Source organism: Carcharodon carcharias, chromosome 21, assembly GCF_017639515.1.
Source record: "Carcharodon carcharias isolate sCarCar2 chromosome 21, sCarCar2.pri, whole genome shotgun sequence".
Lineage (NCBI taxonomy): Eukaryota > Metazoa > Chordata > Chondrichthyes > Lamniformes > Lamnidae > Carcharodon > Carcharodon carcharias.
The window spans coordinates 22,790,189-22,805,576 of record NC_054487.1 but is presented as its reverse complement, the minus strand read 5'-3'; the positions used below and the strand labels follow the sequence as shown (position 1 = coordinate 22,805,576).

Sequence of the window (15,388 nt, the reverse complement as noted above, 5' to 3'; positions counted from 1 at the left end):
GCCAACATATCCTTTTTTTTAAAACTATGGGGACCAGATCTTTTCACAGTACTCCAGGTGTGGTCTAATCAAGCTTCTATACAAGCTTAATACATCTCTTCTTTTAAATTCTATCCCTCTACAAATGAATCTCATTGCTTTGTTTGCTATTTTTATAATTATTAATTTGCATTGTGACCTTCAGTGATCTGTCAATCTGCATTCCCAGATTGTTCTGTTCCTCCATCCTGCTTACACACTTATTTTCCAAGCGGTATGTCTGTGACTCCTTATTCTTCCCACTCAAATGCAACACCTCACACTTACATACGCTGGAATTATTTGACCAATTGCCTGCCCATTCTGTAAGTTTATTCAGGTTTTCTTTTATTTGTTGTTGTCTTCCTCAGTTTTAGGTTTACCCACAGTTTGGTGTCATGTGAAAATTGTGAAATTGTACTTCACAGCCCGGTCCAAATCATTCATGTTAATTGTGAACAGCACAAATTCTCCTTATTTTGTCAATCTGAGTAATTACCATTAACCCCTACTCTCTCTTTTCTGTTTTGAAACAGACATGGTATTCAATCTGGTCTACAGCCTTTGTGGAGAGAGAAAAAAAAGTTAACGTATCAAGTCCATATGACTCTTCTTCAGCGTCATACGGCCTCGAAACTTTAACTCTGTTTCTCTCTGCACAGATGCTGTTAGACCTGCTGAGTTTTTCCAGCATTTTCTGTTTTTGTTTCAGATTTCCAGCATCCGCAGTATTTTGCTTTTATCTTGGTAATCAAACTGTTACTCCACACACTGACCTTAATCATGAGTTTATTGTGTGGTAAATTATTCAAAATCCAAGTATATTACTTGTACATCCAAATCCATTACCCTTGTCATCTTTATCTGTTACTTTTTCAAAGAATGCACTAAGGTCAAGCACAATCTTCCTTCTTGAAATCCGTCCTGACTATTCTGTTCTATTTTCGAATTACAAATATTTCCCTACGACACCTTTGGAAGAAGATTTATTTTTTTTCCCCTATCACCATGTTAATCTAACTGGTTTGTTGTTCCCTAGACTTGTTCAATCCCCCTTGTTAAATTTGCAATCACATCCATAACAGATTGGAATCTAATTCAAGGATATGGGGAACTTATATAGAAGATATCAGATACGCGGGCTGAGTTGTTGGTTGGAATCTAATCAAAGGCTTTGGGTTGGGAAAGTGCGCCTATCGGGCCAGGGTGGTTTGTATATATAATAATGGATGTCCAGGGGTGAGTTACAAGGGATCTGAGTGATTTATATTTAGCTTAACTCTGAGCTGCCTAGGTCCTATTTCTGCCTTTTTTTGTGTGGGCTGTGCTGTATCTGGTCTGACACACAGATGGTGGTAGACCATGGGCCTACTCTCAGATAAATACATATCCATTGCCCCCTCCTTGGAAGTATTTCAAATTTCCACCATTATTAATTTACAGGTCATTTATCACAAAAAGCAATGTTCAGAAGTGAGCATTTTGTAGAAAATATTATAAAATGTGCAGAAATCACATGTAAACCCAGAGTGATGACATAATTGTGAGTCCCTTTCGTGACCAATCACAACTGATGTATTTTTGCAAAATCAGCCAATCACGATCTCTGTACTACAAAACAATTGAAAAGCAAAATACTGCTGGTGCTGGAGATCGGAAATAAAAACAAAGTACTGAAAACACTCAGCAGGTCCAGCAGAATCTGTAGAGAGAGAAACAGAGTTAACGTTTCAGGTTCGGCATTCTCTGTTCCTGTTGCGCCAGAATAATGGCTCGCTGTTGTTGTGAGAGCCAAAGGGAATACAATTCTCTTTTTGGACAAAATTCCTTGTTGGCGCTCATTGGAAATTTATTAGAACAAAAGCAGCTGGAATTGCTGAAAACACCATCAAAAGTTCAGGTTTGGAGTTGGTTATTGCACCAGAAAGATTGGTGTTAATCCCATGTGCGATCGGCTATCATCGGCAGTGTTACATGTTTCACTGATAAATGCAAGAGCAACAGGGCCAAAAACCTAGAAAGGGAAATGCCTGGCAATGGATGTGAGTACATGTGATTTTACAGTATTTCGTATGGAAATATGTTAAATTATACATGTTTATATTCATATCTCTCTCTGGGTTGAATTGCCATGCTATCAGACGTATCCATTCTGTGGGCTTGCTTGTACCCCATGTAATTATCTGTGTGTGGAGTGAGTGACGTCGTTGATAGTTCCCAAGCTCACTCTGGCCACATTAGTCATAAAAGTTAAGGTCAGATTTGAAGGTCACTAATAATATTTATCACATTTACTCTTTCTGTCTCTTTCTATCACTTTGTCTCCCTATTCCTATTTACACTCTACTTCTCAATTTTTCTTTCCTCTTGTCTTTTTACCTTTGTGCAGCCAAGTAGGTGTGGAACCAGAGGGGAGGGGAAGGGAGGGGAGAGGAGATAAGAATCACCACCAAGGTTCGACTGCCTTCGGTCAAAGATGATGGACATCAAGGATATGACTGTGAGGCACATCGCACTGTCTACACGGCAAGAAAGACATGGACATCATGGAGAGACACAGCTGAAAGAGATGGAAAGAGAGGCTGATGTAATGTGAGACCAGCAGCAGGTAGCTGCTCCCCACAGCAGAGACCTCCAAATATGAAGCAATCTCGTTACACGTTCGTGGATAACATCTTGTCACTATGGAAGCAAGATATCACCTCAGCTGTTATCAGAGTGATACTGGGCTTCTTACTGAAAAGCAGCAGGACGATCCTGCAAAAAGCACCAGGCAGGATATCAGCATTTCTGCAATGTGGCTATAGAGGGAAGAACTGTAAAGATTTATGTTGAAATGACAAAACTAAACAGTTTGTTTTAGAAATGCATCCGGTAAAAAGTAGTACTGAAGCGTCCCCATATAAGGCTTTTAATCTGAGAAAAAAAACTGCAAAATTGCATCTCTTCCTTCCAGATGACGAGCAAGACCTGACTAGCAATCCAGCTGCTGAACTTCAGAGTGCTTTCCCCAATGACGATTTCGATGACATCCTCAACTCAGAAATTAAATGCCAAAACTTTGTTAATAATGGCAAAAAAGAGCATGACCTTGCAGTTCTTGAACAGTTTCATCAATTTGGTAGAATAATTGCTCTATTTATCAGAGCAACCAGGGTAGCCAGCCTGCACCTTCACCTTTCAAGTATTTGCTCCAAGCTGCCACTGTTCTTCACCTATGATCGAGTCAACTATATCAGATATCTTGCAGCATATTGAGTTGAAATGTGCAGCTTGAAAGAAAGTCACCCTGATATCAGTGCAGAGTTACAAGCAGGACCACTGCTGCCCAGAGTCAAGGGTGTGGCTTCTCTCAAGTTATTGAGCAGACAGCCAAGCGTGACTCCAAAACAAAGGGATGTTTAACAGTATCTCAATAAGGGAGCATGCAAGATGGACTTTGTCACAGCATAAGAGGACTGCTATATGCAGAAACTGTCAAGGAATAGCTGGTCACAGAACATCAACAAGATCTTGCATAGACTCGGACATGACAAGAATGAACTGTGATGAAGAGGATGAGAGGAATGTCATGTACAACATGGTTAAACCTTTTGATCCTTCCTTGGAACAGATCAGTTATAGCACATCACATCAGTCCAAGTTGCTCCAGTACCTATGGTCGCAGAGGCCAAGGAAAAGAGAGAGGAAGCATTCATGACTTTTAGTCAGAAGTGACAACAACACCAGGATGTCAGAGTTCATGATCCTGTCAAGAAGATGACTTTCAAGGACACAGTAACTAAAGTGACAGGTAGGGAGATTGCTCTGAAAACAGGTCAAAACTTATTTACCAGACCATTAGTTGTTGGTGCAGTTAGAAAAGTGGACTTCGATGAGATGTTGGTTCATACATTAGAAACACTATCCTTGCCTCTAGCTTATCATGATGTATCCCTCATAAAGACAAACAAAGCAAAGCCCTTACACTTTCATGAGGGGTAAGTCAACCCACACCTTCCATTGACGTGATCCTAAGTGGTACGGCATGGGTGCAGGATGCTATGGCATTGATTCAAGTCATGAAATTGCAATCAGCATTTGGACAGTTTGCTGACCAAGTATTGAGACTCCTGTGAGACAAGCGAAGATGGGTAAGTCAAAAGTTATCCACTTTGTTCTAGACATATATGAGACATATAGCATCAAGACTGGGGAAAGGGGCCAGAGGCTGGTTGGAGGAATGCAATTCGCCAAAATTCTCTCTCCTGACCGGAAAATCCCAAAGTAGTGAACAAGATTTCTGTCTTGCAGTGACAGGGAGGAAAATCTACTCCAGTTCCTCTATGAAAGGTGGTGCATGCCTGCAAGAGAGATCATTAGTGACATAACCCCCTTTGTTGGACATGGATGTGAGTGTCCCGCTCTTTGCCAGAATAACAGCAAAACAGATCTGGAGATAATAGCAATCTGCACCTCGGGCACCAATCTCTACCTCCCTCTCCTTTATGCCATAGGGACTATTTACATCTAATTGGGTGAATATGTTGGATGATAAACAAGTGCAAGTGTCCCTCGGAAATTTAAATAACCTTGCATGGAATAAATGCTTGCTATGGTAGATTTCTTCCTGAACAGGAAGAATATGAAAAATAACTTTGATTGATGTAAAGTGCACTATGAGATAATTCCACAATTCAGATATCCTCAGTGATACTTCTTTTAACCATTTCTTACACCACCTTGTTCAAAATTTAGCCTTTGTGGTGATATGACCCCATTGCTAGTGAAAAGAAAGTCCATAGAATTTTTATATTTTTCACTGTTTTTGGCAATTTCTCAGTAACACTCAATTTTCAGACTCAGGAACCTGAAGTTTTGCTTCACATAAATATTTAAATATATCTACACTGGTTCTAGGTAATTCCCAGATGGAGACTATGGACTTCAAAATCTAGACAAGAAAGCAGGCTTCATCCCATGGTCTATGAGGAGACTGTGTTGGCTTACCTACCTGTTGAATCACCCCCTTGTCCAGAAGGCTCTGCTTCTTGGCAGTCATGACAAAGTAGTGTGTGTCATCCTTATAGTAAACAATGTTTTCTAAATCTACACCTGTGAGAAAATATCAGCAGCAAATTAAACATGGTACCAGCAGAACTAGTCAAATGGTTCAAATTCAACCAAAAACCTGTTGCTCAGTCACACAAACATTCGGTCAGTCCCACATCCAACAACCAGAACCACAGGACATCACAGAAGTCAGCAGTCACAGTGAACAGCACTCACAAAGACTGATTGAGGGACTGAGTAACTACAGCAGATACAGTTCAATGTGGGGAAATGTAGATCTGAGAATGACAAATTGGAATATTTTCAAAATGGAGAGAAACTGGAAACTGTAGTAGAGTAGAGAGATATACAGGGTCCAAGTACAGAAATCGCTAAAAGCTGATGAACACGCACAAAAAATAATTTAAAAGACTAATGGAATGTTGGCCTTTATTTGAAGAGGGTGATAATATAAATCAGTGGAAGTCAGGGTACAATTAGACAGAGCTCTGATCAGACCATATCTGGGATACACAGCTCAGGAAGGATACATTGGCCGTGGAGGGATCTAGCAGAATTATACTGAGACGTAGAGGATGAAATATGTTTTGTTATGTGGTAGGGGTTTAGACAGTGTTTGGGAAGTGTCTAGTCTCCCAAAAGTATGCTGCTTGAGTCCATAGTCTTCTTAAAACAGAACTATTGATTTACAGCGACTATTTACACATTCTGGACCTCCACATAAGGTAAGAGCTTCTCCTCTTCCAAATTGCTCTTACTACTCAGTCATGTGATCTGACATCATTATTACATCAGCATCATGTATATAACCCTTTACTCTACATATCCCCCAAGTCTTTATCCCTGTTATATTTACAACCTCCAATATCTCCCCCCACCCCCAAAGTCTCAGACTTCACAGAGTTAGTCTATGAGGCATCTTGACCAATCTTCCTGAACTTGTTCTGATCTCTTTCTGAGGTCGAGGGTATTCCATCCTCTCCCTTCTGTCAGTGAGAGTGTTCTTCTCCTGGGTGGCTGTAGAGCTTAGAGTAGGACTTTCCTCTTCTTCGTCAGGAATTCCGCAGTAAGCCCAAATTTATATTTGTTTTCTCTCCAAGGGTATTAAGGCACTGCAGTTTCTCCTTATGATACCCTGGTCTTTCTCAACCTGTATAATCTGATTTGTGGAGTTTTATCAATGCTTGTACCTCCCTTCTGTTGGTCTCGGACCCACACTCTCTCCCTGGGCCCCAGCACTGGTACCTCACGTACTCTATTCCTATGATTCAAGTTCTGAGCCTGGTTGTTTCTCTGTTCTTCCTCAGGTTGTTTTACCATCTCATGGTCATTTGTGGTGAGGTTGGGTTTGAATATGTGTGTCAGAGATGGAAGCTGTGTTCTCAATCGCCTACCCATTCGTAACTCTGATGGTGAGAAACCATTCTGTAGTACTGAGGATCCATGATTCAGAAGAGCTAGGTTATGGTCTTTGATGGTTCGTACCCATCTCTTGGCTTCTCCATTTGCTTGAGGATAGCGAGGTGAACTGGTTACATGAACAAAACCATACTCGTTTGCAAAATTTTGGAATTGCTCATTTGTGAATTGTGGCCTATTGTCAGACACTACAAGGTCTGGAATGCCATACGTTGAATAAATTCTCAAGGGATTGAATGACTGCTTCTGCAGTGACAAAACCAGAATTACCTGGAAAAACTCAGCAGGTCTGGCAGCATCGGCGGAGAAGAAAAGAGTTGACGTTTCGAGTCCTCATGACCCTTCGACAGAACTTGAGTTCGAGTCCAAGAAAGAGTTGAATAGTTCAACTCTTTCTTGGACTCGAACTCAAGTTCTGTCGAAGGGTAATGAGGACTCGAAACGTCAACTCTTTTCTTCTCCGCTGATGCTGCCAGACCTGCTGAGTTTTTCCAGGTAATTCTGTTTTTGTTTTGGATTTCCAGCATCCGCAGTTTTTTTGTTTTTTGCTTCTGCAGTGATTCTATACATTTGGTTTACTTCAATAATAATGATAATCAATAACGATAAGAACAGTTTTCCCCTTAAATTCAAATAAGTCCATTCCCAAGTGCTCCCACAGCCTTGATGGAAAAGGAGGAGACAATAGTGGTGCTTTTTGTTCCTGGCACAAGTAATAGTTAGAAACCATTTCTTCGAAAGATAGGGCAATGCCTGGCCACCAGACTGATTGTTGCACCCTTGCACGACATTTTGCTTTGCAATTCCTAAATGGCCCTGTTGAAGTCTTTGAAGAATATCAAACCGTAGGGCTCTCGGGATGTCTAACCTCTTGCTGAAGGCTGCGACGTCATCAATGACTGTGAGGTGCTTACACTGTTCAAAATACAGGAGTAGTGTAGGATTATTGGGGATATAGTCTGGTCATCCTTCCAGACAATATTCTTGGATTTGAAGAAATTCTTCATCTCATTTCTGGGTTTGCTTTATTTCCTGTAACTTTCTTGCAGTAGCTGATCAGTGCTGAGTGATTAAGGGTGTATGTGTTTCAACCTCCTCAATGAAATCTAAATCCACTTGTTCAGTTCCTTCTGATGGTACTCGTGACAGTGTGTCTGCTGTTGTTTGACATTTCCCTTGCAGAACCTCTGTGATGGAGTCATATCTCATCAATCTTAATCTGAATTGCTGGATTCTGGGCGGCATCTTCACAATTTCTTTCATGTTCAGAATGGTGACTAGTGGCTTATGGTTTGTTTCAATTTTTAAACACAGTCCCATAACAGAGTGTGAAAACCTTTTTGCATGTGGACTTTACAGCCAATGTTTCTACCATGGCATATCATTGTTCTTTTCTTGTTGGTGACCTAGAGGCACAGGAGACTGTTCTACGCCTGCCAGATCTCTGCACTTGAAATGAAACTTCCCCCAGACCAGTAGACGATGCATCTGCTGCTACTATGGTCGGCAGTTCTAGGTCATAATGTGCCAAGATTTCAGAGGAAGTTAAAAGTTGTTTAATCTTTTCGAAAGCTGGTCCATGTTCCAGCACCACTGTTGACCCTGTCTCAACAGCTGTCTCAAAGGCTCATTGACCTCTGCCAAATTTGGTAGGAACTAGGCTACTTGGTTGACCATCCCAAGGAATCTCTGAAGCTCGGTTATGTTACAGGGACGTGGAAGCTCATATAACTTTCATTTTATGCTGATCAACTGTGATTCCAGTACCGTGTACTATGTGACCTAGAAACTTGATCATGGGTTTGGCAAGCTCACATTTTTCATTCAATGTTAGGCCTGCATCCTGTAAGAATCTAAGGACTGCTCTGACCCTGCAATCATGCTCTTCTCTCATGGACCCATGTACCAGTGTGTGGTCCATATGGCATATTAATCTTTCCATGCCTTCTAAAACATTGGATATTGTTCTCTGAAATATTTCTAGAGCGGATGCTATTCTAAAGGGTAATCTATTGAAACAATAACAACCAAATAGAGTTATAAATGTGGTCAGCAATCTGGATTCTTTGTCCAGAGGCAACTGCCAAAATCTATTGTTCAAATCCAATTTGGTAAATAAAGTGCCCTTGGCTAATTTGGCAAGGTTCTCAACCATTGAGGCCAGCAGGTGGATCTCACATTCCACTGACTTGTTTAGACGATTTAAATCCCCACAAAGTCTTATGGAACTGTTTGGCTTTGGGATCGTAACCATTCCTGAACAACATTTTGTTGGCATGGTGACCGGTAAGATAACCCCTTTGCTGCTGCATCTTTTCAATTTCACCCTTGACTTTGTCCAAAAGTGGGTGAGGGGCTCCCCTCGGTGTAAAGAGACAAATTGGTTTAGCATCAGCTTTGTATTGTATTCGGTCTTAAACTTCCCTAGGCCTGTAAATAATTTTGGGAATTCATTTTGGAATGTACTGCTGTAGTTCACATCAGCAACGTCATCCACTTTATAGATTAATTTCAGTTTTAGACATGCCTTGCTGCTTAGTAGAGGGCACTCTTGATTTTGAATGACAAAGAGGTTCGAGGGTTCCTCGATCTTTGCATTAATCACAAAAGGTTAATATGCAGGTACAGCAGGTAGTTAGGAAAGCTAATAGAATGTTATTGTTTATTGTAAGGAGAATTAAATACAAAAGTAGGGAGGTTTTGCTTCAGTTGTACAGGGCATTGGTGACACCACATCTGCCGTACAGTACTGGTCTTCTTATTTAAAGAAAGATGTAAATGCGTTAGCAGTTCAGAGAAGGTTTATTAGACTAATATCAGGAATGGGCAGGTTGTCTTATGAGAAAAGGTTGGACAGGTTAGTCTTGTATCCACTGGAGTTTAGAAGAGTAAGAGGTGACTTGATTGAAACCTTTAAGATCCTGAGGGGTCTTGACAGGGTGGATGTGGAGAGGATGTTTCCTCTTGTGGAAGAATCTAGAACTAGAGATAACTGTTTAAAAATAAGGGGTCGCCCATTTCAGACAGAGATGAGAAGAATTTTTTCACTGAGGGTTGAGAGTCTTTGGAAGTCTCTTCCTCAAAGGCAGTGGAAGCAGAGTCTTTGGATATTTTTAATGCAGAAGTGAAAGGTTATTGGGGGTTGGCTGGAATGAGAGTTTAAGTTACATTCGGATTAGCCACGATCTAATTGAATGGCAGAACAGACTCAAGGGGGCCAAGTGGCCTACTCCTGCTCCTAATTTGTATGTTCGCATCTTTACATTTCAGCTTCGCCATGAGTTCGCCTTTGACTTTTAAAGTTGTCCCACCAGAGCCCTGTAATTTGATCCATGAGGTTTGCAATGTAATCAGTTTACTTCTGTACTGTACAGAATGATGATGACAGGTTGCATAGACTGGGAATGGAGTCCCTTGAGTATAAAAGATTAAGGGGTGAACCAATTGAGATGTTAAAAAAGATTCTCGGAGTTGATAGGGTGTAAATACAGGGAGATTACCTCCTCTGATGGAGGGAGTGCAGACCATGGCAACATAACATTAAAATGAGAGCCAGGCCAATCAGGGGTGATGTCAGGAAACACTTCATACAAAGGGGAGTGGAAATCTGGAATACTCTTCCCCCAAGATGCTGTGAATACCTGAAGTTAACTACAGCTTTCAGGATTGAGATCAATCGAATACAAACCTGTGGCTTCCCTCAGGTCCTGGAAAAACTTCTGGTTGAAGATGAAGGCGACGCCGCTGATCTCCTGGGCCTGGGCCTCCTCCCGCGTGTGCCGGTTAATGAAGTTGGCAGTGATAGCAATCGCGAGTTTCCCTCGGAATTCCTTTCTCCGAAATCCTTAAACAGGAACAAAAGAGTTACCCAGGAGCTGAGTCTGCTAAACTCAACCCTCATTCGCCATTAGGCAGGGAGATAGGACCTGGACAAAGCATTAGAAAGCATGGTGCACAAAGGATCAAAAAAGACAAATAGACTAGAGTGAGAAATGGTAAGATATCATGAAGGATTAGGCTAAGAAAGACTACAGGGAAGACAGTAGCACAATAGCAATATCATTGGACTAGTAACCCAGAAACCCAGCTACTGCTCTGGGGACACAGGTAAAATCCCACCATGGCAGCTGGTGGAATTTAAATTTAAACTCAATTTAAAAATCTGGAATTATAAGTGAGTCTCAGTAATAGTGATGGGCAGAAAGCACGGTGTGCGAGGAGAGGGTGAAGCGACAAGCAGAGAGCGCAGTGTGCGTGGAGAGGGTGGGAGTGATGGGCAGTGAGCGCGGTGTGTGAGGAGAGGGTGGGAGTGACAAGCAGAGAGCACGGTGTGTGAGGAGAGGGTGGGAGTGACAAGCAGAGAGCGCGGTGTGTGAGGAGAGGGTGGGAATGACAAGCAGAGAGATCGTTGTGTGAGGAGATGGTGGGAGTGACAAGCAGAGAGCGCGGTGTGTGAGGAGAGGGTGGGAGTGACAAGCAGAGAGCGCGGTGTGTGAGGAGAGGGTGGGAATGACAAACAGAGAGATCGGTGTGTGAGGAGATGGTGGGAGTGACAAGCAGAGAGCGCGGTGTGTGAGGAGAGGGTGGGAGTGACAAGCAGAGAGCGCGGTGTGTGAGGAGAGGGTGGGAGTGATGGACAGAGAGCACGGTGTGTGAGGAGAGGGTGGGAGTGATGGACAGAGGACGGTGTGCGAGGAGAGGGTGGGAGTGATGGACAGAGAGCACGGTGTGTGAGGAGAGGGTGGGAGTGATGGACAGAGAGCACGGTGTGTGAGGAGAGGGTGTGAGTGACAAGCAGAGAGCACAGTGTGTGAGGAGAGGGTGGGAGTGATGGGCAGAGAGCGCGGTGTGTGAGGAGAGGGTGGGAGTGACAAGCATGAGCAAGATGTGTGAGAAGAGGGTGGGAGTGACAAGCAGAGAGCGCGGTGTGTGAGGAGAGGGTGGGAGTGACAAGCAGAGAGCACGGTGTGTGAGGAGAGGGTGGGAGTGACAAGCAGAGAGCACGGTGTGTGAAAAGAGGGTGGGAGTGACAAGCAGAGAGCGCGGTGTGTGAGAAGAGGGTGGGAGTGACAAGCATGAGCGCGCTGTGTGAGAAGAGGGTGGGAGTGACAAGCAGAGAGCGCGGTTTGAGAGGAGAGGGTGGGAGTGATGGTCAGAGAGCGCGGTGTGTGAGGTGAGGGTGGGAGTGATGGACAGAGAGCACGGTGTGTGAGGAGAGGGTGTGAGTGATGGACAGAGAGCACGGTGTGTGAGGAGAGGGTGGGAGTGACAAGCAGAGAGCACGGTGTGTGAGGAGAGGGTGAGTGATGGACAGAGAGCACGGTGAGTGAGGAGAGGGTGTAAGTGATGGACAGAGAGCGCGGTGTGTGAGGAGAGGGTGGGAGTGATGGACAGATAGCGCGGTGTGTGAGGAGAGGTGGGAGTGATGGACAGAGAGCACGGTGTGTGAGGAGAGGGTGGGAGTGACAAGCAGAGAGCACGGTGTGTGAGGAGAAGGTGGGAGTGACAAGCAGAGAGCGCGGTGTGTTAGGAGAGGGTGGGAGTGACAAGCAGAGAGCGCGGTGTGTGAGGAGAGGGTAGGAGTGATGGACAGAGAGCACGGTGTGTGAGGAGAGGGTGGGAGTGATGGACAGAGAGCACGGTGTGTGAGGAGAGGGTGGGAATGACAAGCAGAGAGCACGGTGTGTGAGGAGAGGGTGGGAGTGACAAGCAGAGAGCGCGGTGTGTGAGGAGAGGGTGGGAATGACAAGCAGAGAGATCGGTGTGTGAGGAGATGGTGGGACTGACAAGCAGAGAGCGCGGTGTGTGAGGAGAGGGTGGGAGTGATGGACAGAGAGCACGGTGTGTGAGGAGAGGGTGGGAGTGACAAGCAGAGAGCACGGTGTGTGAGGAGAGGGTGGGAGTGACAAGCAGAGAGCGCGGTGTGTGAGGAGAGGGTGGGAATGACAAGCAGAGAGATCGGTGTGTGAGGAGATGGTGGGAGTGACAAGCAGAGAGCGCGGTGTGTGAGGAGAGGGTGGGAGTGACAAGCAGAGAGCGCGGTGTGTGAGGAGAGGGTGAGAGTGATGGACAGAGAGCACGGTGTGTGAGGAGAGGGTGGGAGTGATGGACAGAGAGGACGGTGTGTGAGGAGAGGGTGGGAGTGACAAGCAGAGAGCACGGTGTGTGAGGAGAGGGTGGGAGTGACAAGCAGAGAGCGCGGTGTGTGAGGAGAGGGTGGGAGTGACAAGCAGAGAGCGCGGTGTGTGAGGAGAGGGTGGGAGTGATGGACAGAGAGCACGGTGTGTGAGGAGAGGGTGGGAGTGACAAGCAGAGAGCACGGTGTGTGAGGAGAGGGTGGGAGTGACAAGCAGAGAGCGCGGTGTGTGAGAAGAGGGTGGGAGTGACAAGCATGAGCGCGCTGTGTGAGAAGAGGGTGGGAGTGACAAGCAGAGAGCGCGGTTTGTGAGGAGAGGGTGGGAGTGATGGACAGAGAGCACGGTGTGTGAGGAGAGGGTGTGAGTGATGGACAGAGAGCACAGTGTGTGAGGAGAGGGTGGGAGTGACAAGCAGAGAGCACGGTGTGTGAGGAGAGGGTGAGTGATGGACAGAGAGCACGGTGAGTGAGGAGAGGGTGTAGGTGATGGACAGAGAGCGCGGTGTGTGAGGAGAGGGTGGGAGTGATGGACAGATAGCGCGGTGTGTGAGGAGAGGTGGGAGTGATGGACAGAGAGCATCGTGTGTGAGGAGAGGGTGGGAGTGACAAGCAGAGAGCACGGTGTGTGAGGAGAAGGTGGGAGTGACAAGCAGAGAGCGCGGTGTGTTAGGAGAGGGTGGGAGTGACAAGCAGAGAGCGCGGTGTGTGAGGAGAGGGTAGGAGTGATGGACAGAGAGCACGGTGTGTGAGGAGAGGGTGGGAGTGATGGACAGAGAGCACGGTGTGTGAGGAGAGGGTGGGAGTGATGGACAGAGAGCACGGCGTGTGAGGAGAGGATGGGAGTGAAGGACAAAGAGCACAGTGTTTGAGGAGAGTTTGGGAGTGACAAGCAGAGAGTGCGGTGTGTGAGGAGAGGGTGGGAGTGATGGACAGAGAGCGCGGTGTGTGAGGAGAGGGTGGGAGTGATGGACAGAGAGCACGGTGAGTGAGGAGAGGGTGGGAGTGATGGACAGAGAGCACGGTGTGTGAGGAGAGGGTGGGAGTGATGGACAGAGAGCACGGTGTGTGAGGAGAGGGTGGAAGTGACAAGCAGAGAGGGCAGTGTGTGAGGAGAGGGTGGGAGTGATGGGCAGAGAGTGCGATGTGTGAAGAGAGGGTGGGAGTGACAAGCAGAGAGCACGGTGTGTGAAGAGAGGGTGGGAGTGATGGACAGAGAGCGCGGTGTGTGAGGAGAGGGTGTGAGTGATGGACAGAGAGCATGGTGTGTGAGGAGAGGGTGGGAATGACAAGTAGGGAGCACGGTGTGTGAGGAGAGGGTGGGAGTGATGGACAGAGAGCACGGCGTGTGAGGAGAGGGTGGGAGTGACAAGCAGAGAGCACGGTGTGTGAGAAGAGGGTGGGAGTGATGGACAGTGAGCGCTGTGTGTGAGGAGAGGGTGGGAGTGACAAGCAGAGAGCGCGGTGTGTGAGGAGAGGGTGGGAGTGATGGACAGAGAGCTTGGTGTGTGAGGAGAGGGTGGGAATGACAAGTAGGGAGCACGGTGTGTGAGGAGAGGGTGGGAGTGATGGACAGAGAGCACGGTGTGTGAGGAGAGGGTGGGAGTGACAAGCAGAGAGCACGGTGTGTGAGAAGAGGGTGGGAGTGATGGACAGTGAGCGCTGTGTGTGAGGAGAGGGTGGGAGTGACAAGCAGAGAGCGCGGTGTGTGAGGAGAGGGTGGGAGTGACAAGCAGAGAGCGCGGTGTGTGAGGAGAGGGAGGGAGTGATGGACAGAGAGCACGGTGTGTGAGGAGAGGGTGTGAGTGATGGACAGAGAGCGTGGTGTGTGAGGAGAGGGTGGGAGTGACAAGCAGAGAGCGCGGTGTGTGAGGAGAGGGTGGGAGTGACAAGCAGAGAGCGCGGCGTGTGAGGAGAGGGAGGGAGTGATGGAAAGAGAGCACGGTGTGTGAGGAGAGGGTGTGAGTGATGGACAGAGAGCGCGTTGTGTGAGGAGAGGGTGGGAGTGATGGACAGAGAGCGCGGTGTGTGAGGAGAGGTGGGAGTGATGGACAGAGAGCATGGTGTGTGAGGAGAGGGTGGGAGTGACAAGCAGAGAGCATGGTATGTGAGGAGAGGGTGGGAGTGACAAGCAGAGAGCGCGGTATGTGAGGAGAGGGTGGGAGTGACAACAGAGAGCACGGTGTGTGAGGAGAGGGTGGGAGTGATGGACAGAGAGCACGGTGTGTGAGGAGAGGGAGGCAGTGATGGACAGAGAGCACGGTGTGTGAGGAGAGGGTGGGAGTGAAGGACAGAGACCACGGTGTGTGAGGAGAGGGTGGGAGTGACAAGCAGAGAGGGCAGGGTGTGAGGAGAGGGAGCGAGTGATGGGCAGAGAGCGCGGTGTGTGAGGAGAGGGTGGGAGTGATGGACAGAGAGCGCGGTGTGTGAGGAGAGGGTGGGAGTGACAAGGAGAGAGCACGGTGTGTGAGGAGAGGGTGGGAGTGACAAGCAGAGAGCGCGGTGTGTGAGGAGAGGGTGGGAGTGACAAGCAGAGAGTACGGTGTGTGAGGAGAGGGTGGGAGTGATGGACAGAGAGCACGGTGTGTGAGGAGAGGGTGGGAGTGATGGACAAAGAGCACAGTGTTTGATGAGAGGTTCGGAGTGACAAGCAGAGAGTGCGGTGTGTGAGGAGAGGGTGGGAGTGATGGACAGAGAGCACGGTGTGGGAGGAGAGGGTGGGAGTGATGGACAGAGAGCACGGTGTGTGAGGAGAGGGTTGGAATG

At 46.8% G+C, this 15,388-nt stretch overlaps 1 protein-coding gene across 8 annotated transcripts in view; it reads right to left on the bottom strand.

Moving 5' to 3' along the window:
• LOC121293109 (F-actin-monooxygenase MICAL2-like) overlaps positions 1 to 15,388 on the bottom strand; it is a 590,417-nt gene that overhangs the window by 425,084 nt on the left and 149,945 nt on the right. For all 8 annotated transcript variants that reach the window (XM_041215769.1, XM_041215771.1, XM_041215772.1 and 5 more), the window contains exons 6-7: positions 10,178 to 10,333; positions 5,012 to 5,112 (exon numbers count right to left, since the gene is read on the bottom strand). In XM_041215769.1, the coding sequence (XP_041071703.1) occupies positions 5,012 to 5,112; positions 10,178 to 10,333 (257 nt within the window). The remainder of the gene's footprint in view (positions 1 to 5,011; positions 5,113 to 10,177; positions 10,334 to 15,388) is intronic.